The sequence below is a fragment of the Colossoma macropomum genome, unplaced genomic scaffold (assembly GCF_904425465.1).
Source record: "Colossoma macropomum unplaced genomic scaffold, Colossoma_macropomum, whole genome shotgun sequence".
Taxonomy (NCBI): Eukaryota; Metazoa; Chordata; class Actinopteri; order Characiformes; family Serrasalmidae; genus Colossoma; species Colossoma macropomum.
This window is the reverse complement of record NW_023494805.1, coordinates 20851652-20879077: the sequence shown is the minus strand read 5'-3', so window position 1 is coordinate 20879077 and position 27426 is coordinate 20851652. Positions and strand designations below refer to the sequence as shown.

The 27426-nt window shown below is 39.0% G+C and overlaps 1 protein-coding gene across 1 annotated transcript in view; it reads left to right on the top strand.

Moving 5' to 3' along the window:
- brinp2 (bone morphogenetic protein/retinoic acid inducible neural-specific 2) overlaps positions 1-27426 on the top strand; it is a 111165-nt gene that overhangs the window by 42605 nt on the left and 41134 nt on the right. Inside the window, exons 3-5 of the mRNA XM_036597225.1 lie at positions 15965-16155; positions 17371-17552; positions 25437-25542. Of these exons, the coding sequence (XP_036453118.1) occupies positions 15965-16155; positions 17371-17552; positions 25437-25542 (479 nt within the window). The remainder of the gene's footprint in view (positions 1-15964; positions 16156-17370; positions 17553-25436; positions 25543-27426) is intronic.

Here is a 27426-nt window from a genome sequence, read left to right as displayed (position 1 = left end):
TCATGGATGTGTATGTCTGCAATGAAATGTTTTTAAAGGCAATTTATTTTTGGATAATAAAACATGTTTTCAAAGTTTTTTTGCAGGAGAACATAATATGCAAGCTGTGTAAACAAGGTGTAACATGAGAAATCTTTTAGCTCATTTAATAACCAGACATGTGACAAAAACATTGATGTTGCATGTGGAAACACCTATGATAAACATGCAATAGATGGTGGAAGGGATGTTCCTTTTTGCTGTTTCATTGAACACTTAGAGGTTTGAATATCTATATTTGTAGGTTCCAAAGGTTGTGAATGTTAATTTTTCCTCTTCAATTTAATGTTTGTAATAGAAATATTTTAAAAATTGCATGTTGATGAATCTCTGGTTGCTGACCTTGAGTGATAAACGTCTCATATAAGTTGCACCGGAAAACAGTAACTATTTTTTAACTGCACTAACTATTTTTCGTTTATGTTATTCATCTGTGAAACTTACTAATGAAAATCTAGTAACATGTACTATTTACTACGTAATGCCTTAGTTACTTAGGTAAATCTAGTTAAGATCAATTAATTTGGATAAGTTCTTCGGATAAGAGTTGTTTGCCCAAAAAGCTTCCTAGAGTTCTTAGCAGTTTTGTTTGTTTCTGCTTATTGTTTTCCGCTTTTGTGACATTTTTGTGTCATAGCATATTCTCATGCTAAAATCACCATGACGGTCTTGTGTATTTAGGTTTATCAGTTAGGCATATAGCAAGGAAAGCTGTCACTTGGTGAATACCAGTCCCAAGCAGTAACTACACAGAATGGCCGAGAAACTTGAAGCAATTTCAGTCTTCATACATGGGTCACTCTTGTCTTATTCATTTGTTTATTACACTGTAAAACCTGACGAGTTAAGTCAACTCAAATGGTTTGAGGAAAGCGATTGCCTTAAACCATTTAAGTAACTCAAATCATTTGACCATAAATAATTCCCTGAACTAAGTATAAACAAAACATATGTTTATTGTTATATACACTTAAATAAACTGATTAAATTATACTAATTCTATTCATTTTGGTGATCTTAAAATGATTGAGTATTTTGGACTTATACATAATAGTTGTACTAACTACAATAAAGAAATTGTAATTTAAATTCACTGCTAGGCTAAATTACGTTGTAACTAACAAATTCATGCCATATTGCACATACTTGATACTAACAGGCAAATTAACCAATTTACCTTATTTTTGCTCTAGATCATATTGCCAAATGCTGACAGTTTAGCCCAGAGTAATCTCTGTAGTGTTTAGCCAGCACAGAAACCACACTCAGGAGATGGAACTCAATAATTCAATTCCCTGAACACTGATTTTCAATCAGTACTGACTGAGATTAGCTGAATCACAAAAATTTACCAAAAAAAGTAGACACCCAAGGCAAGATAGGCTGGGAAGAATGACAACACATAGAAGGTAGGGTAAACAAGGTGGAAAGACATGCTCAGTATGCAAATGTTCTGCTTGTGCTGAGGCAACCTGATACTCCTGAAAGGCTTTTACTTTTACTTAAGCTTGAACTTGTGAAGTAACTTTACTTAATTTTTTATTTTGAGGCAATGAGTTTGCATGATTTTTTATTCAAAGTAAAGTAACCTTATTTAGGTTTACAGTGTGAAAAACAATGATACTGCAATAATGTGAAAGTATTTGATGTTTTGGCCATATTGGCTAACTCTAAGCTCTGCCCACACAGGTTCTCATAGGCCTCTAAAGATGTACATCCTTCTGCAGTCATGCTAATATCAGGAAGCAGATGACCTTTTCAAAAGTCAGCTGTGGTAACCAAAAAGGTTCAGATCCTGACACATTTTGTTCTGTGTACATTTCCTCTCCCAGAGGTCACTGAATCCTCTGAATTGTGAGATTATTTAGAGGTTGAAATATGAAATATTGCTACATACATGCTAGTAGCAAGGTAACACTCTTGCACATGGAAATAATGTTGTATGACAGTTGGTCTACTATAAAACTTTAACACTATTACTTAATAACAAAAGCAACTCAAACTGTAGGTTACTACTGCCAAAGCAACTTAACATAAATAATTGAATGGGGTATTTTAGTGAAATTTCCATTCTTATGATGTCTCTTTAGTGTGTCAGCTTGGATATAGCAGTATTCATTTTTCGTCTTCTTTATGACCTTGTCATTCAGAGGATTTGGCAACGTTTGGAGAGGACATGTGTACGGTAACGTATATCAGCTTCGGAACATTTTAGTTTACCCCAGAGCACAACAGCAGCGAATTTTTGAAAATGCCATTGATTTTTGTCAAAGATAAATCTGTTTAGACCTAATATGAGCATGGCGCCAAATACAGAATTCGACATGACTTCAGAGGTATGTAGAGGTTTCCAGCACTGAGGAACAGAGCGTGTAACAAAAACTTAAAGGGCCCAACTCAAGTCCTTATTCTTAATCACTAGTTTGACCCCTAGAAGTCTAGAGTAATTAACACTTTATATTCAATTTTTATTACATATTTTTAAAATTACACAGATTAGATCGTTTGTACCTCTTGTATGCCTGATGTGCATTCTGCATCAACAGGTTCAAGTCACTTACAAACATCAAATTTTTACCTCTTGTTTTGATGTAAAAAATGAAAAAAACATGGGATAAATGCAAAATAAATATTTGCTGTAGGCTGTATGCACAGCCACACCTTTTGATGTATACTGAACCATACTTAAACACAAATTATATTATTCAGTTCTCTGTGTGTATATATATATATATATATATATATATATATATATACCATGAGAGAGAGAAAGAGTACTTCTCTGCTTGTTGTAGTGAGCCATGAGTGGGAGAGCATTGTAAGGAAGTTAGGATTTCATGCCGTATATACCATGGGCGACCTAAGGGAGGAATAATAAACCATAATGGTATTCACCAAGAAGTAAGCTTCTGTTGAAGACTAAAATAAAATAAAAAATGCAATATACAGAAGGTGGTAAGTGTAAAGTCTCTCCACGACGCCTCTGAAGACAGCAGCATTCATATCAGTACAGTGTCAGGGCAGGTGCAGCCCCATGACATAAATGGGCCAGACCCCATGCAACTTCTCCCTCACGTTCTGTGGCAGTGTCTGCCATGACTAAGACAAGTGACACACACACTCATGTTCTTTCACAGCACCAGAGTGACTCATGCTAGTATGTGCAGAAATAATGTATATATAGTCTCTAATGGCTGTATAATCTTGAGTATTTTTAGCCAATCAGCACATTGCTAATGGGCAAAACTACATGATCCTATGTTAATGGAATATTTTATTTCTGGCTGAAAGATTAATATTGTTAAATCTGTAGAAGGAGCAGTTCAGCTGATTAAAGGTTTTGCACAGTAACATTAGCATGAAATAAATGTCAGCAGTTCACAAAGTGCATTATTTAGAGGCCATGATGTGCAACACAGCAACTGCTCTTGAAAATGTAAACACTTTTACTAGCTTTATAAATAGTTGCACTGTACCCTGCAAAAGTAAAGCCTCATAAGTTATTAAATCTCATTAAAGCATTCCTAATTGGGTTGTGAGGTTCTGGATACAAATTATTTCTACATATTTTTGCCTTTTCATTTGGTTCTCCATCATGTGAAGGACCAGGCCAGCATAGCAATGATTAAACTATTTTTAAAGAATTAGTCATGTTATGTCGTGTTATGAGTTCTGGCACAGACGAAATGTCAGAGGTATGCAGGTTCCATTATCCCCACGCTTCCTACCTATTCTACTGTGACACTTTTAAGTAGGGCATGATCTGTACGAATGAATGCTGTGATGAAAAAATGATGTGGCACTTTTGGGTTAGGGTTTAAAAACCTCAGTGTAAAACCAGTAATTGTTGTTTCTTGATATACAAGTACATATATACATACACTATATTGCCAAAAGTATTCGCTCTTCTGCCTTCACACGCATATGAACTTGAGTGACATCCCATTCTTAATCCATAGGGTTTAATATGATGTCGGCCCACCCTTTGCAGCTATAACAGCTTCAACTCTTCTGGGAAGGCTTTCCACAAGGTTTAGGAGTGTGTTTATGGATTTTTGACCATTCTTCCAGAAGCGTGTTTGTGAGGTCAGACACTGATGTTGGACGAGAAGGCCTGGCTCGCAGTCTCCGCTCTAATTCATCCCAAAGGTGTTCTGTCGGCTTTAGGTCAGGACTCTGTGCAGGCCAGTCAAGTTCTTCCACACCAAACTCGCTCATCCATGTCTTTATGGACCTTGCTTTGTGCACTGGTGCGCAGTCATATTGGAACAGGAAGGGGCCATCCCCAAACTGTTCCCACAAAGTTGGGAGCATGAAAGTGTCCAAAATCTCTTGGTCTGCTGAAGCATTAAGAGTTCCTTTCACTGGAACTAAGGGGCCGAGCCCAACTCCTGAAAAACAAGCCCACGCCATAATCCCCCCTCCACCAAACTTTACACTTGGCACAGTGCAGTCAGACAAGCACCGTTCTCCTGGCAACCGCCAAACCCAGACTCGTCCATCGGATTGCCAGACGGAGAAGTGTGATTCGACACTCCAGAGAACACGGCTCCACGGCTCTAGAGTCCAGTGGCGACGCTTTACACCACTGCATTCAACACTTTGCATTGCGCTTGGTGATGTAAGGCTTGGATGCAGCTGCTCGGCCATGGAAACCCATTCCATGAAGCTCTCTACGCACTGTTCTTGAGCTAATCTGAAGGCCACATGATGTTTGGAGGAGTGTAGCGATTGACTCAGAAAGTTGGCGACCTCTGCACACTATGTGTCTCAGCATCCGGTGACCCCGCTCTGTCATTTTACGTGGCTTACCACTTCGTGGCTGAGTTGCTGTCATTCCCAATCGCTTCCACTGACAGTTGACTGTGGAATATTTAGTAGCGAGGAAATTTCACGACTGGACTGCACAGGTGGCATCCTATCACGGTACCACTCTGAAATTCACTGAGCTCCTGAGAGCGACCCATTCTTTCACAAATGATTGTAGAAGCAGTCTGCATGCCTAGGTGCTTGGTTTTATACACCTATGGCCCTGGAAGTGATTGGAACACCTGAATTCAATGATTTGGATGAGTGAGTGAATACTTTTGGCAATATAGTGTATATGCACAAATATTGGCACCCCAAAATGAGTTATTACAGTATTCTTAAATACTTATTTTTTGATCATTCATTCAAAATATTAGCAAAAATCTAACCTTTATTGAAGGTATAATTGAAACTGAAATAAAAAATCTAAATCTTTAATGCTAAATCTTTAATTTTCATAATTAGGTTTCAGGTAACTTGTAGTGGAAGTTTTTGTTATCAGATACAACTCTCTCTCTGAATGGAACATCCAGGAGAAACTGTAACCAAACTTTGTTCTTCAGATTATCAACTACTTTTTTTCAAAATGAGAAATTATTGTTATTTTTCCTCTTATTTAAATTTGTTCTAATAATAAATGGCACTTTTACAAGTGGAAACATACTTACTGCTACAATAAATGGTTTTAAACAGCATGCTTTTGCTCAGTGTATATACACACTTGAGTCTTTTTTTGCTCAGAAAAACAGTAATATTAGAATAAATGCAAATAACAATAATACAGTAAGTATTGATTTTATGTCTATCAAGGTGTTTTTTTTTATCATTTAAGTCTTCATTTAATACTTGGTTTGGCTAATCAATCCTCCTATCAATTGAACAAATCCATGGGATGGCCAGGAGCATCAGGGACAAATCTAGAACTAAACATCTGTTCTTCTAACCAGCTCTTAAACTATCAACCTTTTTTTTTTCAAAACAAGAATTCTTGTTAATTTTTACTGAATTAATATTTATTTGTAGTTAATCTAATGTAGGGCTGCAACAATCAGTCAACAATTTGACCACATTGGTTAGAAAAAATTGTCAACATGATTTTTTTTTTATTGTGGGTTCATGCTGTACTAAAAAGCACTCTCTAATGTTACAGTACATATTTTAATACAGATTTTAATGTAGTATACACATGGGAACAATATGGCTCCTGTTGTTTCTCTGCACTGTTTGTGCCAAAGACAGAGCTGTGAATGGAGGAGGTAGTAAAGGGAGACAGCAAGAAAGCAAGATCCACAAAACTTACAGCTTGCAATGCACGACGTGCTAAAACAGGTAGTGTTTCATAGCAGTATGACATTGATGCACAAACAAAATGAAAGCAGCTGAGACCCAACGCGTTTTCAACTTCCACTGTAAGCGGGTAAGTGCCTGTGACTAACTAGGCTAAGTGGCAAATGTCAGCCCAGTAAATGTAACTTTAGGCTTCATGTTGGGAAACAGAGCATCTCATGGAAGAGATGAATATTTCAATGAAATTAAGTACAGTGTAGTAAAATTAATGGCATCCTGACGAAGCTGTTCAATAATGAAATGTTAAAGCTTCACACTAATGCCATCCAGTTGTCCTGGGGAGGACAAAAATAATGCTGAATGCAGTACCACTTAAAGTCTGTAAAATGTACAGTCAGTGCCATTCATTCCAACCACACTGTTCAATGAAGAGACGTTTAGCCAGTTATGTATCACCTGTCAGGCAGACATGACCCACTCAGAATCATATAAACGGTGACAAAAATGGGATACATATTGATATTCTATAGATTAACCAATTTAGAAGTAATCTTCAGTTGCTCAGTTATTGAGGTTTTTACAAACAAAAACTCAAATATTGTCCAGGTAGATGGTTTTAAACTATTTCCTTATTTGCTGTATAATTAAGGCACATTACACAGAATTTATGTTTTAGTTAAGAGTATGTTCTGTGTTTTTTATTATTCTGGAAATGTTATAGAAATAATAATGACAGAAAACATAGATGTGAATTATAGAAATTATTGGAGCAATCCATCATATAAATCAGCATTGAGAGAATCAGGAGAACACACTTAGCTGCATTTGGTTAGATGCTTAGGGTTGTACTGGCTGAGCTTACGTGTCAGAGCTGGGAATGTGTGTTTTTTTATCTTAACCTCTGCTCTTGTTTTCAGGATCTGCTTTTGGAGTCAGTAAGCATAAATAAATTCAGCAAGTCGATATCTGTCTGTGAAAGAACAGCAACCAATTTGGATGCAAGGAGTAAAAACAGCAGTAATGTGTGAAGAACAGCACAGCTAGTTTGCTAAACAAAGGCAACTGTTTGGAATGTCTTGAAAAAGAAAGCAACCTGGTGTACTTAAAAGTTTGGATGCAAAAATACTACAATTCTAAAACAACAAAGGATAGCTAGAAATAAAAGAGGATATTCCGTACTTCCACCATTTTTATTTATGTCTATATTATTTTTATCATTTAATTCAAAATGCTTTAGTATACCATCAAAATAATTCTTTCAGTCTTTCATTGTCCCAAATCTCAAAGACTGAATTAAATTGTGTCATTACTTGTTATTTGGAGAGACACTGTTCATGTTTAATATTTGTTTAAAAGTTTGATGTCTTGTTCAGTATGCCAGTCTTTGTTTGAGCCGTGATCGTGAGAGACATGCAAGCGTTTCATGCGTTACTGTGGCCGACCCCAGTTTCAACGGGTGGATTTTGGCCTTTTAGCTCGTTTCCTCGCCCCCCCCGCCTACGCGAGGCTGACTCAGGCCAGCCCCCCCACGCTCACCTATCCAGACCACAGCGTGGATCCGAGCAGCCGGGCAGAGAAACCCCCGCTGAAGCGTGATGGACTCAGCGAGGGCCAGACGAGGCCCTGCCAGCACTGTTTGAAAGGTTGTCTCGCAGGCCAAAGTGTGGATTTGCTCTTGCAAAGACCAACAGTGTGTGTGTGTGAGTGTGTGTGAGTGTGTGTATGTACTTCACGGTTCAGTCGTGATGCATAAACAACATCACTGATCTCACTGGGCAACTAAAGAAGGTCCCCCTTACACACCCACCCCTCACTTTTCAGTTGTGGTGGTTTTTGATATGTTATCTAAGGCCACTGCCTTTAACCAGTGGGCTTTCAGGGACTGCAGCCCAGAGCCCCAGCCACCAAGAGGTTCCATGAGCGCTGTTGCAAAAGACATAGTTGGCAACTTAAAATGCTTAGAAGGAGATATGTAGGAGGTTTGTAAACCATTTGCAAGTTTGGAATCACTTTTAATATAAATAGTTTTTATCAGTTTACATTCAGTGATAACTTACACCAAGGGTGCCCAACTCTGGTGCTCAAGGCCCAGTATCCAGCACAGTTTGGTAATTCTCCTTCTCAGACACACCCTCTAAAGTTTTAACAGAGGAGTTGTGTTTGAGCAGGTAAATCACCAAACTCTGCTGGACATTGGCCCTCCAGGACTGGAGTTGTGCACAAACCATGCAGATTTAAATACTCAAAAGTAGACTACAGAATATGCTTTCAGGTGCTATGTTCAGTACCTAAAGTATTGAATAACAAGAAGTTATTCAAGGATAAATAATATACTGTAATTATCTATTTATAGAATTTAAGTTGTCTGCCTCAAGATGTGTCACTTCTATAATACAAGGCATTAGGTGTACTCATTTTATTGTAATTTCACTCCATAATCATCTACAGCTCTGTTCATCTTCCAGAACATATATTACAGCCTTCTATTAATCATTAAAATTCTTTATACAGTTTCTTTGTAATAATATGAGATTGTGACGTTTTATCATTTTATACATGAAAACATTGATCCCAAATTTCTGAACGATGGTTTTAAACTTTTGAATGGCAATGTAGCTTCATAGGGAGCTCTTTTCATGACTTGCCTACAATCAACAACATAGCTAGCTATGGCCAATCAACTTTAGCGTACGTGGTGGTGTACGAAATAACAGAAACACTACATGAACCATTGGCCATTTAATAGGCCCACCTACCATGGATGCATGAGGCTTTACAGTTACTGACTGTAGCCCATCTGTTGCTGCAGAGTTTATCAGGCAGCCTCTGCCCCATCTATCAGTGGAAAAGGACCACCATAGGACCAGTATGGTGGTCCTTTTTGACTGGTACCTAAAATGTGCACCTATATGGGATATATAAAATGGCCAGTGAGTATATTTCATGTGGTATTTCCATTATTGTGGACACCCCTTATATATTCATTTTATTTTGCCTAACCTTACCTCTGGATGATGAAAGCAGGTATCATAAGCAAAAACTTGAAAAGAGGAAAAGCTTAAAATGTAAGCAAAAAGAAAAGAATTATGTGTTGTTATTTGGATGTACAGCAATGTTATTAAAAGAGGTTTGGTAGGGGCTAAAAAAAGTAATCTTAGGGCCCCAGAATATTTAAATGTGGCTCTGATGATAACAAATCTTTTTCTAAAAGGAACAACTGGTGAGAAAGCAAGTCTTCTCGCTTTTCAGCCTAGTGGGACATCCACGGCTGCACATCAGGAGAAGTGAACACCAGTGGGTTGACTGGAAGGGTCCTGTGCTTTTTTCGTTGTATGTCTGGGCTCAGCTCCCCCTCTGGGGCTCACGCAGCACCAAAGGATTCTCGGCAGAGTGAATTCACTGCTCTTTAGTCATACCCCCAGTGCCGATGAGGATTTCTGTTCTAAAGAGCACAGAAAGATGTGCTTGCCTCATATGACACACTTGCTAAGCTGTAGTTGCAGGCAATTAGAAATAGACTGTTCGACTGAGGTTAACTCAATTTAACTGCGAAGTCGCTAACAATGAAAGGGGGTTTTTGCATGCTGTGGAAACAAACAAGGTGCTGTATTCTGACATGACCTCCCACTGACTCTGCCTGCAAAAGCAAATGCTTCAACACAGCAGTCTGCTCCCTGGCAGTGTGTTTAGGGCTAATTTGTATTTAATTTTAACCCTTACAAGTCTAAATTTACTGTTATTGCTTTGCTATATATTTGACTTGCATTGCATAATAATATGAAGTAAGTTTATATAATATGTTACACACATTAATATGTAGCGACATAATTAATTTATTTTTAGATTCAATTTACATTCTGTACTGACAGCTTTGAGTCTACATTTCTGACACTGTTCCGTTTGTGTTTTGGCAAAATGTAAAAATAGTTTTTTCCTTCTGTAAAAAGAAGAATGTATGTACAACAGTTATTTCTCTTCTACTAACAAACACAAATATGATGTCAATTGAAAGTTCAGAATCACTTTCAACAATTTTTTCACAAGCACCAAGTTAGAAATAATTTGGCAAAGTATAAAAAGAGGTGTTTCAAAATGTACATGCCATGGGGAACCTAGGAGGGTTAACTAATCAAATGGTAGCACAGAATAGGTTCAAAAAACCTTTGCTTTGCTCAAACCTGTGTGGAGGCAGGTGTATGCAGCAGCGAGGGGAATGGATGTTTATGACTGGCAGACAGGAAAGGCCTGTGACGTTGTGGCATTCCCCAAGGTGAGTTTGGGAAGATGGATGAAGTCCCATACGAGCCATTACCCGCGGGCCACTGCATCGTCAGAGCTGCACAAGGCGACAGAATGACAACCAACGGGGGCCTAAAGGAACAGTGGTCTAGTCCCTAGGCACCTTGTAACCTAGTAACAGCTGGTTTCCAGAGGCAATGTGCATCACCAAGAAAATAACACAGGGACGTGGCTATAGCCATAATTGACCGACTAGGGGAGAAAAAATTGGCCCTCTGGATTCGACAAGAGACGTTGTACTCAAGATAAAAGACTTTTTGGTGAAATGAATCATGATGACTGCAGCTTTTTCTGTAAATATGGAGTCCAGAGTTTAGGATTAATGAAGGAAATATCTGGCAACCTTGAAGATTTATGCCTCAAAATGGGATTTAAAGGAGAATGGTGTGTGCATGCGTGTGTGCGTTGGAAGTTAAGGGGGGTTGAAGTGCAGTGCTGTTGTTTTCTAGGGACTTGATTCAATTTGCCACTTTAATCTCTCCCTATAGAACATATCAGAAAACACTGTTCAAGCTTTCACTGACCAGAATCAAATTTTGCATTCTCTATTGATGTTTGCCTTTCAAACTTAGGTTTTGCTGAGTTGCCTTTTCTGTGTAGCCTCAGTTCTTGCTGAAAACAGGATTTAATCTTGTATTTGCTTGAAGTCGACTACTTAGCTTAATAATCTCTTCTTTAAAAATTTGCATCTAAGGTTGGTTTCAAGATATGATACAGTGATGGATGGGAGGCTGATATATTTTCTAAGTGTCGCCTTTAAAAACATCTCACGTCAGTGCTTTACTTTGATGAGCAGAGGGCCTCTGAAGTCTCGTATGAAACAGGAGGTGTGTGAAAAATAATGAAAGTGGCTTCTGGTTCATGAAGGACTTGTGTATTTACACAGAGGAGAGGTGACAAGAGTGTGCATATAGACTACAAAGACAGGCCTATCTGGTGGTTAAGCAGTTGGCTGAATAGGGTGAAACAGCATGTGTTCCAATCACAGTCTGCTCAACATATGTCCTCGGCACTTTTTATGTTCGTTGGTTGTTTGGTGGTGAATAGGAGTGTTTGCTGAAAACAAAGAAGACAAGATGGTTTTGAGACACATCAGAACACCACACGGCACATTTTAGGTCAGAACTTGAGCTCCTCCACTGGGTTTTCTTCCCTTTCATTTGTTTTATTCCTTCTGTTAGAGAGCAGTGCACTTTCTGTAATTTGCAGTCCATGTTTAAAAGAGTAATTTATCAAAATGAGTCAAATGTCAAAATGGGTAAATTGCAACTAGGTCATTACTGCTAAGGTTTACCTAAAATTGTTTGCCGAGAGCTTCTCAGCATGAGGCAAGTTTGATCTTTTTAGAGTCAATGGCTCAAGAGACCAACACCGTGGCTCTGGAGTATAGTGTGCAATATTTCTGAGACTTGCTGAAAGCCTAGAAGGTAGAGGAAGTGAGTGAAGTCATCATGTCATTCTTGTCAGCCTCATATCCAGTCAGATCTGAAAAGTGCTGAGGACAAAGCACTGAGGGCCAAACACACAGGGCCAGTTGATTTCAAGAAAGTTACGGGTCATCAGCAAAGTGAGAAGAAAATGTACTCAACATGTTAGCGTTGGTTGACCTGTAATGTTTGTAGAGAATTTCCATCTTGTAGCAATTTGAATATGCAAATGAGTGTCAGCACATGCCGCTCAGCACATTTTGATGTGGCTTGATATAATATATGATCACCTTATGTCTGAGAAATCAGTGTTTGCTATTATGATTCTCCCATCACATGCCCCAGAGGCGCTAAAGCGGAAAATCTAATTACAGCGTTCAGTGCTGTAACTCCCAGTGAGCAATTAACAAGATTCAGCTTTAATTCTGATGAAGAATCTGAGCTTTGGCCATTCAGCTCAACACGAAAAGGAACTGGAGAAATGAGACATGCTCTGAGTCTTTTGGTGTACAGCACAATAGTTTATCCAATTTATAAGAAACATTCAAATCGCTGTTAGAAAAAAAAGAAAGAGAAAAAATGCTTGAATGAAATCTTATAGCTTTGCTGGGTACTTATAGGCTATGTAATTAAAATTGCAGTTCTTGCAATTTGAAAATTGCACTCTTTCAAACTACAAATTTGATATAAAAACAATTAATCTTTCAGCCCTAGTACAGATCGTTTACTTACATAAATATACACATATATAAATATATATATATATATATATATATATATACACACATACATACACACGCGCACATGCGTATGACACAACAGACATGTCATCAGAAGGAAAATTTACCTGCGACCTCATCACAAAAAAATGCAAAACAATATCCAGATGACCCAATTGCATTTTGGACAAAGTGCTATGGACTGATGAAGTAAAACTGGAACTCTCTGGCCACAATCGCCAAAGGTTTGGAGAAAAAATGAGCAGCAATTTGATAATAAGAAAACCTTGCCAATAGGTTAAATTCAGCACAATTCCATTATTCAACAGTAATTGTACATTAAAATGCACAGAGAAAGTGTGTTCTCTTAGAAAATTTTTAAAACATATAATTTGACCATAATTTGAATTTAGCTTTCATTGTTTTTGGGGGACTTGGTTTGAGTTTTTCAAAGAAATCTGCAGGGATATCTTTCGACACCTCTGAAGTTCAGTCCTAGAAGCTGGTTGTATTTTCTGCATCTCGCGAGTGAAGTAATCCCAAACACGTTCAGTGATATTGATTTTATGTTTTACATTTTCTTCTCTCAGTAACGGCTTTTTGACAGCTACACGTCCTTTCAGACTGATAGTGCTGAGTTCACCATGGAAGAATGGATTTTTTTTCAGATCTGAAGCAAGAGTGGAGCTTGTTTTTCTATTAAAGATGAAAGCTTTAATTACTGTTTATCTGATGGTGACAGTGTTGGTGGTCCAACATGGTTGTTAGAGTCCTATTTTCTCTGTCTTAGAATGCAAGTTGGTTAGAATACAGTTAGATGAACACAAGTTTGCTTGCTGACTTCTTGATGCACTCCAGTCGTTGCATGGATTCCTTCAGCAGCACATTTGAATTAATTTATTGAAGGATTGATTTGGTGAAGTAGGCAGCAATTGTAAATTCTAGGATTTCTTAAGAAGAGGTTTGGAAATGGCTGAGGTAACACACATATAAAATCACAGTATATAGTTTTATTGATTTATTTCTATTTATTTTAATGCTAGCTATATCTATGTACACACATATTTTATAGGGTTTTCTGTTTTCTACTGTAAATGGAATTGTTCTCTCTTACAGGGAGCATTTTAGAAACGAGTGGAATTATGGAATAACAGGGAATGTGTCACTAGGCCCAAATGATTTTGCTGAGCTCTAACACAGAGTGAGTGCACTGGGAGCAGAAAGAGCCACTAATTGCTTTTCAGTGTTTCCTCCTGCTTTATAAACGAGCCATCTAATGCACAGAGTTCTCTTGGCCATAATAATGATGTAATTCAGAACCATCTATAATTACATGTCCCTCTTGATGGTTCATGTCCTTTTTTCATGTGATTTTAATAGGTGATAGGTTTTCAGGAGAAGTAGGGAGTGTATCTCCCTAGGCACACACAAACACACACACTCTTCCTGTGTTTGACTGACAGCCTAATACAAACAGGCCTGAAGACCCAGTTTCTATCCAGTAGAGCACAATGTTGCAGATCAGCAGTTCTCTGTTTTCTCCCCCTCCTTCGCTCTTTCTGTCTCAGCTGAGGGTAAGCAGCACAGAAGTGCACCACAAGTTAAAAACTCAGCTGAACATCATTCCTGAATTGAAACTTTAGCATCTTCGGTGACACAAAAAACACAGAAAAACACCTCTGAGACTGCATGCTTTTTATTCAGTTATCAGGGTTTTTATCTCCGTACTAAATTATTATTATACTATATAAGTTGATTTATAGTAGTATATACTATATATAGTATATACTGTCTTCTGTTTTAAAGCCTCTTAATGTCTTGTTCATGATTCTTCGGATTGTCTCCATCCATCTTATTGCTGGCCATCCTCTTCCTCTTTTACCTTCAACTGTTCTGAACATAAATGTCTTTTCCAATGAATTGGTTCTTCTCATAATATGTCCAAAATAAGAATTGGTTATCTGGGCTTTGAGTGGGACGTGAGGCATAATTTGGTCAATGATCTATTTGTTTATTTTGTTCACCTAAGGTCAAAGGCATTTTAATGTCAGGTTTTCACATCCATAAAGAACCACAGGAAAGACCACAGCCTGGACAATACTGATCTTTGTATAAACACATCATTTTATGTCTGGATCATTTTTGCTCTGTCAACTGTTGTATTTCTTGACTGCTGCATCCTTTGTTGCTGACAATGGCTCCAAATAGGTTCCAAAATAAGTAAAGTAACAGTAAAGTTAGGTGTTTTCCTCATTATCATATCAAACCTTTGTTTTCTTCATATTGAGCAGAATTCCAATCTTTTCATTGTTTTTCTACTTTAGGACCCATATGAACTTTATTATGTCATATAAACTTTAGGACTGCCATTTCCACCACAGAGTAGGCCTGATTCTAATTTAAATCTAATCCACATTTTGCTTGCATAAACCTTTCTGTTCACTTTTAACTTTCAGCATGAAGAAAGCGTAGTTATAAACACACATTCATGCTCATCAGGTAGTCTGGATAAAAATATTTACATTAAAATAAGCAGCGTTAAACTGCTGAGGTGCTCTCTTGCACAGGTGCAATGCTCCGGCATATGAGGGGGAGTCGTGATGCGGCGTGTTTTGGGGTGAGCGTGGCCTGCTACCCAGCTGAGATCCAGGTGCAATCAGCTGGTGCTAAAACCCTTTAATTAAGACCATCGATCATCATTAGCTTATGCACGGACAGCCGGAGCTTTAGCTAATTAACTCTTAGAGATCACAGTGAAACAGCATTAAGCCCAATGGGCTATTCTTTTAGCTAATATGCTCAAGGAAGCTCGTCTTAAAAAAGTTTTACTTAAGATAAGTCAGATACTTTACTTAGAAATGCTGTGCCATGAAATCTATATATTAGCTTAATTTCTGACATTAGCACAAAGGCCGTTTTTTTTTCTTCCCCAAAGTCTATATCTGGAAATGCTGATATAGACTGAGTATTTTGGTACCAGAAGATGAATTGTGGCTACAAGAAGGATAGCACAATATCTGCATGGAGAGAGTAACAATAGCTGTCAAACTGAATCGTGTAAACTGTGCAGCATTTGTAGAGCTGTTTTCGTGTTTGCCCTGGATTAAATCAAAGGCATCAATATGCAGCTCCATGTTTTGATGCATATTTATGCATGGTTTTCTGCTGATATTAGCATTTTTTTCTTCTCATGCATACTCTCTCTCTCTCTCTCTCTCACACACACACACACACACACACACACACACACAAACACAAACATGCTCCACCAACCTCCGGCAGCCTTATCCCAAAAATCAGAATCAAAATTGAATCCCAACTCTCAGCGCAGGCCTGACTTTAAGCTGACTGCAGTGCTTTTTTTTCTTTCGTCTTCTCTTGTAGGGAATTCAGCCACTGGAAAGTGAACAGCTTGGCCACGGAGAAGAGAGACTTCTTCAAGGCCCCGCTGCCCTTGGCTCCGGAGTTCTTACGCAACCTCAGGCTGCTGGGAAGGAGGCCGAGTCTCCAGCAGATCCATGAAAACCTGATAAAAAAATACGGCACTCATTTCCTCGTATCCGCCACGCTTGGAGGTAAGCTGTCGCAGTACGAAACTGAATGAAATGTATTGATCACAGGAACCGCGGGTCTATGGCAGGTTCTTGGTTGAATTTTCAGTTGGTAATCAATACGTAATATCAGATATGCAGTGACAGAGGTTTTTTTCCCTAATGCTTACTGGTATGTTCGACAGCACTTTAACAGTGGGAGAAAGTAATTCTATCCATCCACGCCTCCCATTGCCTGGCATTCTGATCATCAGTTGGACAGATTGCCCATAGATTGGTTTATAACTGCAGTGACATTAACCAAATCTTCCGTTTTTAAGATGTGAATGCTAATTATGATGCCACTCATTGGTAGACGTATGCAGTGAAGCTGCAGTGACAAGAGAGATGAATGCAGTGGCAAAGCTGTAGTGAATGCTGGTAATTAACCAGTCAAGCAGGAGGGGAAAGGAGGACGGGACGACTGGCTGCATACTAATCAGATTGGAGAAAATAATGCCCGTGTTCCACTGAGAGACAGAGAGACACTCCTCGACAGCAAAGTGAGACTATTTCTCAGTGTCTGCTGGGTTGTGTTTTTTATGTAAGCAACCCACACGTCTGTTATAAGCTAAACAAAATAGCAAAACCGTCAGAACCAATGCACTGTACATGCTGGCATAAAGTACAATACATACATAGTTAATGGCTTCCCTGTGGGCACATCTGCTCTCTGTGTATTTTGAATAGCTTATTGTGATGCCATCTAAACAAGATTTGTTGCATCCAAGCATTGTTTCCTTGTTCTTGAACCACCAAAGCTCTGCCTCCACATGGCAAAAATTTTATTACAGTGATAGAGCATCACCTCCCATTCACATTTTGTTCTGTTCCATCTCCCAGCATGCTTCAGCCAGGTGATCAAAGCTGTAGAATGCAGTTTGCCTGGCTCAGTTGATGTGGGAGCTAAACTAGAACGAAAATGTGGACTGGCTGAGGGTCCCATAGGGCCAGGTTGGGAACTTTTGTTCCACTGTATTCCATATTTAATGCAGTACTGTCATTCTGAGTTTGAGCAGCTCGTCCTCCCTTCCTACTTCAGTTCAAATGGCTGTGTGGATCTCGTACGTCTACATTCAGATGACCACCTTCTAGTCTGAATAGAATGGGTTGTCACTTGTCTTGAGAAAGTGAAAACTCCTTCTTCTGTGCCAGTTTATGTGCCTTACAGTCTGGGTTCTATGTGGATCTCTTTTAAAGGGGAGGAGTCACTCACCATCTTCCTGGACAAGCAGAAGCTCAGCAAGAAGTCTGAAGGGAACGGCAACAGCTCGGTGGTATCCTTGGAAATCCTGCACCAGCTGGCAGCCTCTTATTTCACAGACAGAGAGAGCACCCTTAGGAGACTCCACCACCTCCAAATTGCCACCTCTGCCATCAAGGTAAATGAAGTCCATATTGTCAGCTATTCAAACTGATTCATGGCACACAAAACAACCTTGCAAGCAATCTTTGTTTTTTTTCATACTAATACAGTTTACCCTAAATGTATTCTATCAGTCAAGACATGTGTGGAGTCCAGTTTGCTTAAGGGCTTAGAAAAAAAATAAGTGGACTGTCCTGAACAGAGCCAAACTTTTAGAATGTTTCTCTTCTTGCAATCCAACCCCAACATAGTGTTCCTAAACTGGTCAGAACAAAATTAAGAAACGTTTAATTCCATTCCTTTTACAGTTTCTATGATAGCAAACATATATGATTATATGGCTAAAGGACAGTTTAACATAATGAAGTTAAATTGAGAAAACATTTATAGTAGGAACAGTTAGCCTTGGAATTATGTAGTGATGGTGGTCAAAAAGTCTGGAGAAGCTAACATAGCCAGATACCTTCTTCAGTCATTTACAGTAAGCCCCTCGAGATACTGCACAGCATGCTTAAAATGATACAGTGCACGAAAGCTTGTGAAACATTCTGATCAAAACAGTAAGGCTTTTAACTAAATATCAACAAGAACACAGGCTTAATAAAAACCCAACTAACAATTAAACACCCTTCCATATGAAACATGTGTTTACTTGTGACAGACACAAGACACAACATAAGTTAATTAAGTTAAAATTTGACACAAATCAGTCAGACAAAGGAGAGGAACAACAACACTTGCAAAACTTAAGGCATGACAAATGTTTACAGATGTTTTATATCTTAGCTTTAATGACTTGATGTGCAAATGCAGACATTTGCTTAGACATTTTAATATAAACAACTTCTAAAGAATATCCACAAAAAACTCTAGGATACTAATCAGTGATTGGAGGACAAAGATTGTCAAGATTTTGGTCCACTATGGCCACAATACAACAACAACACTCATAGAAATCAAATTTCATCATCTTCAAAATGCACATTAGAAGTTACTTCTTTTGCATGGATTATTATGTACTGTATGTAATATGTACTATTTCTTCACATTTTTTTAACTTCTTTGGTGCCCTTTGCTTCTTTACTTTTGCACTGGAGCTATGACGTGTATAATGTAGCTAACAAGTAATCAAAGCTTATATAGCCACGAGTTATCACTGTCACATGCTTGCCTTAAGCTGTGTTGAGTTGTTAAACTCGTTATAGACTTGCTTATGTCATTTCTGACAACAAATGAACAAAAGAAAAATCAGCAGTAGCAGCCAGCTTAAAGTCTGAATTTGGTCTATTAATTTGTCCACAAGATTGTTTCCAGTGCTATACTAAGATCTCTCTTGTCTACTTGTATGTTCAGGGTTATTTTTGACTGATCTTTCCACATTGCTTAGTGACACTGCTCAAACATTTGAAATGTTGTTGAGGATTCTTTGTTAATTTTGCTGTTTGTGTATATTTTTACATTATAGGCATTGTAAACATAGTGCATTTCATTTCATATAGGTAGAACAACAATAATGAATAGTGCTAGAGTTTGTTGCCATGGTAATCTTTCAGTACTATAAATCTCTTAATGTTACTTCTAAGCAGCACTGCCATTAGCATGATGGATCAAGTGACCCTAGCTATAGCTGTTGAGTGGGAGTACACAGATCATTGAAATCTGCTGGTTGTAATAAAGTGATTAATTAAGATTGACCTTTGCACAAAGCCATTGTTGAATGAAGAAGAAGTTGCTTTATAAGAATGTGAATGGTTGTGTAGCATGTTACTCAATTCTAGTAGTGTGGTATTGGTCACTTTTTTGATGCAGATGCAAGTGGTGTATTGCTAATTTGGTTGTGTGCAGATGCTTTTTCTCCTGTTTGCAGTGTTTCTATTTTGGTGGCCAGAAATGATAATGCTTCAGTTGTATTCTCAAGTTTTGGTCCAAAACTGCACCTCTTAGGATCCACTATTAGCACAAATGCAATGGCAGTATGGTATTTTAAAGCAGGATTATATGGTTCCATTTCTCACAGTTCTGTGGTTGTACATTATGGTATAACAATGCACTGTGACATGATCTAACAATGCAAAACTGTGAAGATGTGCATGGTAGAGAATGGACATCTAATGAAACTACAATGTTGCCACCTAAAAAAATTGCATTGTTTAAACACCGAAGTTCGCAAACGATCAGCATCATCAACAGCTCACTCCAGCACCTCCCAGCTTTAGTGGCATTAGTAAGTTGTGCAACAATATGATTAAAGTCATCATTTGTAGTTCTTTCAGATTTTGTTGAAAATATCATGAGAATCGTGAACTCAGTATCATGAGTCAAATTAAATTGTGGGCTGAGTGTATTGTTACGCCCTTAATGTACACTATTGAATTCTGTATTAAAGCATTATGCTGTTCATGGAATTAACTTTCACTGTTATATTGCTTGACAGTAGCCTACTGTTAACAAAAGCAGTGCTTGGCCCAATAATTAATTTATTTTATCTACTTATATTTATATATTTGCTATTACTAATTGTTCATTGAAATATGAATGTGTTAAAAATATTAATTAAACCTAGAAATCTAAAAAATGCTTAACATTATTCAATTTTGAACACGGATCAACATTTTTGTCCCTTTCACCATGTTTTAGACTTTCTTGTTTTTTTGCAATTTATTGCTATCAAGGAGTTAGCCAGTACAAACAAATCATGGAAAACATCTGTTTTCTACAAAGGTGATGATACTCTGTTCTTTGCCGCTGGAACATAATCGGCATGACAGGAGCTTTTGATTAGATATTGCTGCAGCATGCCCCACTGTTAATAAGATATTCTTTCTGATCCAGCCCCGTTTTACAACAGCGTCACTCTGTGCCAGGTTAGTACCTGCACTGCTGATCACGACAGTACCCAAAATATATCTGTTATACCTACATGTGCCAGTGCCATCATTTGCGTCTTACTGTTGCACTTGCACTATGATCACGGAAACCGGGCCCTGAGGGTTATATTATCAAACTTCTCACAGTGTTTTTTAGTTTTGCATATCAAATCCTAATGAACAAGAGGGTAATGATTCTCGGTTGACAGTCCTCCTCTAAACCACCCAAAGAGGAGTCTCAGTGCAAGCAGACGTATACAGCTGGTAATGAAAGAGCGTGTGTTCATTGGGATGAAGCAGACTGAAAGACTGTTGGAAAATAACATCCCCTCTGGGTTGCATCATGCTTTTCATTAGCCAGAGTTTTCTCAATGCCACATCTGCAGAGAAAGTTCAATTTGCTACAAATCTTTTATGACTTCTTATCAAAGCACACGACCACAGAGCTACAGGGTTTCATTTCCTTTATATTTGAAACATATGCTACCAACCTTCTCTCAGCAACTAGCGCTTTGACGAGGAGAATAAGAAACAATCATCAAACTGTAATAATACTGAAGCATACTGTTTTGTGAAGGTACAGGAATTATATAAGCTTTTCACTATTCCACCTCTGAGTCCGTGGTAGCAATAGGAACTTTTCTGTAATGCTCAGTTCATATACATGCAACATTGTGACAGTTTTGCAAGTTGGAGAGGGCTTTACAAAAGCAGGAAGGAGACCCACCTGCCAGGTGTGTTTATCGGGGGAGAGCTAATGAGACGTTTTTTCTGGAGCACTTTTTCCTTTTTTTTGGTACTCATTGTGCAAATCAGACTGATGAATTGGGCACCAAAGCAGAAGTGGGTTCTAACAGGCCCATCAATAATCCCATAAAGGCCGATCAATTACGCTCTGCGCCCCAGAATGGGAGTGTGGCAGCACACCAAGGAGCTGCTTTTAGAGACTTCACAACCTCTCCGTGTAATCAGACGCTTGTTGTCAAATATAGCAAGCGCCACCAAGGCACGTTTCAATGTGATCAGGTTTTGCAAGGACAAGCACTGAAATCACTTGGGCTCTGCAGACCACTAGAAGCAAAAAAAGGCACTTCTGTGGTCTATGTTTTGCTCACTCGGAAATGTCATTAGGAAGAGAGGATTGCGGAATACAAGTGCAGGGTACTTGTGAGAATGCTGTGGAAATGTTAGCTCTACATGTGTGGCAAAATAACCAACATTAAATGAATAGCTAGAGTGTTAAAATGGTTCCCAGCGTACATGTGGGTGCTCATCTAACCATGGTGGTTTCAGAGCACGGCTGACGACTAGTATTTGACTACAATTCATCTTTTGCCACATACATCTGCTCCTATGTAATGGTCCTCGCTCAGTATTGTTAACCTAGTATTACAATTACCCATGAAGGACTCTGCCAATATATTCATTTGTCATAATGACATACTATTAACAGTCACCTCTGTGTAGGACAGAAATCTTTAATATTCTTTTCTAGCTCTGACCTGGAATGCGGGAAAGTTGTAATGGTGAAACCATGTCAGAATGTGTGCACCAGTTGTGCTGCATGAGGAGTCATGCATTTTGTTGAATTGTACAAGGGCGTTCTACATGTCCGTTTGGTGCCTGTCCCTTTGGGTAAAGTCTCGAAAATAGCAAATGCATGTTATGGGTTTCCAGGACATTTTGCAAAGCAAACACTTTACAATGCAGGCCCTCTTGGCTCTGTCTTGTCACGGAATGAGAGGGATCATGAGTTGTCCCCAGAGCAATCCGGAGCATTTAACGGGGAGGGGAGGAGGACCCTTCACCTTGTCTGTCTGGAGGTGGCTCTGGATAGCTGACGCCACCTGAGATAAGTGACAGCACCGTCTAAGTAACATCAGCTGTCAAGTCCAATGAAGCACCAAGAGTCTGCACTTAAAATCCTGTCACACTCCGCAGACTCTTAAACATCTGAATTCAAGCTTGCAGAGAACTCGAAGTCCTTAGCTAAACGTGTGTTGAGTACAGGCTGTGGAGGCATTTTTGATAAATGAGTCTCTCCTATATGCATTTTGCCTGCAACTCAGTCCACAGCCAGCTCAGCTTATTGCTTGTAAGAAAATGGGCTATATTCCGACTATATGAGAGCACAAAGCTGAGCCCTGTGGATTTATTGAGACCCCATAGAACTGGAAATGAAAATAGTGTTATAATAATGCCTAAACACTGACATGGCATGTTTCTAAGGAATACTTGTGGGAAATAACATAAAAGGAGTGTAAACAGTATATGTGGAGAAAAAAATACATTATGAAGAAAGGCTGAAAAATGCTTTGTAATTAAAAATAGTTTTCATTCTGGTTTGCAAATGATTTCAAATAGCATCTATCAGTATTACAGTAGATATGAACCTGCTAACAAACAACTGGAGCATGTTTTAATAAGTGATGTGCAGGGAGTGTTGCTGGGCCTCACTTGACCTTGTTGTTTGTATCTGAAGTGTCTGAAACTTTGTGATGAAGTTTCTTTTCTTTGGCCCTCTAAACAGTGTATAGAAAAGGCACAGAGGACTAGACTATGAACATTTCTTTATTCAATTTTTAATGAAAAATGGAAAGTCCATTATTCAAACTCTTAAAAAGCTTTAGTGAAACATCATTTCCTATCTTTAATCAAGCTGGACAAATGTGTTCAAGAAGTAAAAAAGTACAATAACCAAGCTACTGTAGTTCATAAAGTCTTGCCAAGGAGCGATGCACAGCACTGAGGTTACGTTCATTTAAAACATAGAGCAGTGATGCATCCAAAATTGCCATTCTATATCTTATGTTGTTTGGGAAAAAGCGTGTTTAGGCTGGCTTCACACAGTGAAACAGTGGCATGTTGTGAGTTGCCTGCAACATAATGTCTGTGCAACGTGACAGTTACACAAAGCAATTAAAAAACTTGCACACACCACATTAAGTTCACTCCAACAGATGGCTAAATTAGCAGCTTGTATTTGTTACACGTTGCTAGGCCAGTTTTAGGTAGGCTTTAGCCCCCTCTAAATATTATTTAGCCAACAAACGAATGTAGATTATTCTTCATTATTCGCCTGTGCCATTTTGTGTCAAAATTCACAGTATACTGTGATAGCAGGGCACAAACTGGGGAGGGCGCTGCTGTAGCTCTAATCCATCATTGGGTCGGCGGTGCTACCAGAGTTTTTCTAACATAACAACAGGAGACGGCAATCCTCTGCTCTTTAGCGTTGGGGAAAAGTATAACTCTGGCTCAGCCAATCATGTCAGATCTCGTAAGTTGTAAGTCAGGGAGAGGGGCTCTGGAGCTGCTCACTCTTTGAAGTAACGTCAGTCGGCAACTGCTGAAGGTGTTACAGGGTTATAGCTAAGCGTACTACAGTAAAGACTAGGTGTTATTCAAAATTTATAATACAGTCTGAATCACTAAGTAGTTACTGAGTGAGGGGCAGGGGGGTGGGGAGAGTGAAGGGCGGGGGGGGTGTGGAGAGTGACTGACGGGAGAGCGGGGAGGGTGATGGGCGGGAGGGTGATGGGCGGGAGGGTGGGGAGGGTGATGGGCGGGAGGGTGATGGGAGGGAGGGTGGGGAGGGTGATGGGAGGGAGGGTGGGGAGGGTGATGGGTGGGGCAGTGGGGAGAATGACGGGTGGGGGGGTACGGAGAGTGAGGGCTGGGAGGGTGGGGTGTTTTGATAACAAGTTCGTCAAGCTTTTCCAGTTGGAGAAGTAAGGAACATTGCTACTGAAAACCCTAATTAAAAGATAATACTTTCTGAAATAATGCCTAAATCTCACACTGGCATTAGTGCCGTGCAAGTGGGTGGCTCTGTTTGCAGATGTAATGAAATATCAACAAAAAAACAAGGAAGAACAAAGAAATGACCTTCTTTCTGACATACAAAAGAAAAAATCTCTCAGCCAGTAGCTCAAGCATATTTCACCTTACAAAGAATGAAAACGAGGCAAAATTATAAACTAAATGCAGAGAGAACAACATTTGAAACTACTGGTCTTCTGTTGGTGGTGCCTGAATTGCAGCCACTGTATTCATCAGTAAATCCATCACGGTGACCTTGGCCCAGTGACCTCTTTCTTTAACTGTTACAAATTTCAGTGGTTTCTGTGTGTTAGAGTTGCTCACAAGCAACACTTCTAGTCTGCTCGACAGAACCTCATGTAGCTCCAAAAAGTTTCTAGAAAGGTTCTTAATTGACTCCAAAGAACTCCAAGAAATTTAGAAACACTAATAAATCCTTGCAGCGAATACACTGAGAAATGTAGCTGAAAGCCAGAGGCTTGATTTGAAGCGACAGTGAGACTGAACTGGTGTGTTTATATGCTTTTGCTGTATTAGGGTAACAACAGAGCTGTGACTGGCTACAGCCAGTATTCCCTGGACTAACAGAAAGACTAAGCCATTGCAATCAGTGCTGCTAAATGGATTGAGTATAGCACACATTTTGTGTAGACATGCTGACCACATCTTTTCAGTCTAAGATTAGGTACTATTCTCTTTCCTCAACTAGGACGGGGCACATGTCTGTCATAGGCAATAAACCAGTAGACATGCATCTGGCAAAGGCCTGAAGATGAATACAATAATAAACGGCGTTATCTCTTTAGTTCAGCAAGGGATTAGAGTCATAGACAGTGAGCGAGTTATTTTAGAACAGACAAAGTCGTCTCCCGTTTGATATGGGGACTGAGCTCATACTGTGCAGCTGCACACAGCTCGCTGCATCCCTGATTTGAAATTAATATTACATTGGCACCCGTTGCCCAAGTTTCTAGGGCATCGTTTTGCATTTTACATGGAAGATTGCAAAAAATATGCTCGTTTTAGAAGAACTGCAACAGGGTGGAATGAGCTGTGATGACATTTGGCTATTGACACAAGCTGATTGCAGATGCGTTTCAGTTTGTTTTAGACAACAGCCTGCGCCCAGTACTCTCCTGCCACTAAAGAGGAACAAACAGGTGCTTGATTTCTCCGGTAATAAGGCATTAAAATATCCTCCTGTTTCCTAGGTAACAGAGACCAGAACGGGGCCTCTCGGATGCAGCAACTACGACAGCCTGGATTCTGTAAGCTCGGTGTTGGTGCACAGTCCAGAGAATAAAATCCACCTGAAAGGTATGCCAACATTGTGTTCACCTATGTACCTGTGCGCTTATAACATCACATCTAATCCCTATTTACTGTAATCTCTTAACAAAAGCGGTCTCAAAGGTTATGGGTAGGGTGTTGGGGTCCTGAAAACATCCATTTATACGTAGAAAAATGTGTTTCCGTCAAGCTGAAACCTTAACGTTCTTTAGAGTCTGACCATGTCAACATAGCAGTGATGTTAAAAGCACACTAAGAGCAGTGCTAAACTGCCTCAGGTGCAAAATGGTACACTAAAAAAGGTTCTTATATTCCTACTCTTCAACTTCTGTTCTGTGGTTTTGACTGCTTGTCTGCAGGCCGTAATGCTAATGTGATCTGATGCGTAAAATCTCTCACTTTTGGGTTAGGGCCTAGAGAACCCTTTGGTGATAGGCTGCACCATTCATTGGTGGTTCTTTATTGAACTCTACTTGGCATCATACAGAGGCAAGCTAACGAAAGCCAATATACAGCACTGTGCAAAAGACCACTCTTCAATTTATTTAATTTCCAGTCAAAACTGACATTTTTAATTTTTCAGGAGATATTTCTGAGGAGATTAGATATAATAAAATCCACTTGCCTAAGGAAGGGGAAATTCGTAAGAAAATAAGTAGAAAAACATAACTTTCCAAAACTGCAGTTCAAAAAAATATTTAAAGGGACTGCTAACAACTGTGTGAGACCTGGCAGACCTCCAAAACTGTCACCATCAGATAAGCAGCACATAAGCTTTTATGTTTGAGAGAGAGGAGAAAATCAAGTTCTAGTTTTGCTATAGATCTGAATACTCCAGTTTCTGTCCATCCTTATACTGTGAGAAGACAACTCAACACTATGGATCTGAAAGGATGTGTAGCTGTCAAGAAGCTGTTACTGAAAAAATTAAATAGACAAAAAGAAAGAATATTTGCAAATGAAATAAAAAAGCTGCTGGTGTTCTCAGAACAGTGGACTGGCCACCCCAAAGCCCAGAACATCAACATCGTTAAATGTGTTTGAGATTACTTAGATTGTGAGAAGCAGAAAATGCAATTTTTAAGACAGAACTTTGGAGATGTGGAAAAATATCTCTGAAAAACTGAAAGCATGTCTCCTGAAAAGAAAGGAAGCTGTAACAAAGGCAAACCATGGATACACTAAATACTGAAAGAACTGATATTCTGAATTTTTTGGTAAGTACAGCTCTGAAAAAAGTATTTGCCCCTCACCCAATTTCTTGAATTTTGCTAATTTGTCACAGGTAAATGTTTCAGATCATCTAACCAATTTTAATGTAAAATAAAGAAAGCATGAGCAAACACAAAATGCAGCTGTTTAAAGAACATTCCATTTACAGCAGATAAAGATTTGTTCAAAACCTGTATCACCCATGTGAGAAAGTAATTGCCCCCTAAGCCAAATAACTGGTTGTGACACCCTCAACAGTAACAACAGCAATCAAATATTTGCAATAACCTACAATGAGTCGTTTACATCACTGTGGAAGAATTTTGGCCCACTCATCTTTGCAGAATTGTTTTAATTCTGCCACACTTGAGGGTTTTCGAGTATGAACTGCCCGTTTAAGGTCTTGCCATAGCTTCTCTATGGGATTCAAGTCAGGATTTTGACTTGCCAATATAAAACCTAAATTTTGTTTCTTTTAAGCCATTCAGAGGTGGACTTGCTTGTGTGCTATGGATTATTGTCCTACTGTATAACCCAACTGCGCTTGAGCTTTAGATCATGAATTGATGGGTGGACAATCTCCTTCAGGATTTTCTGATAGAGAGCAGAATTCATGGTTAAATCAGTTATGACAATTCGTCCATGTCCAGCAGAAGCAAAGCAGCCCCAGACCATCACACTAGCACCACCATGTTTGAC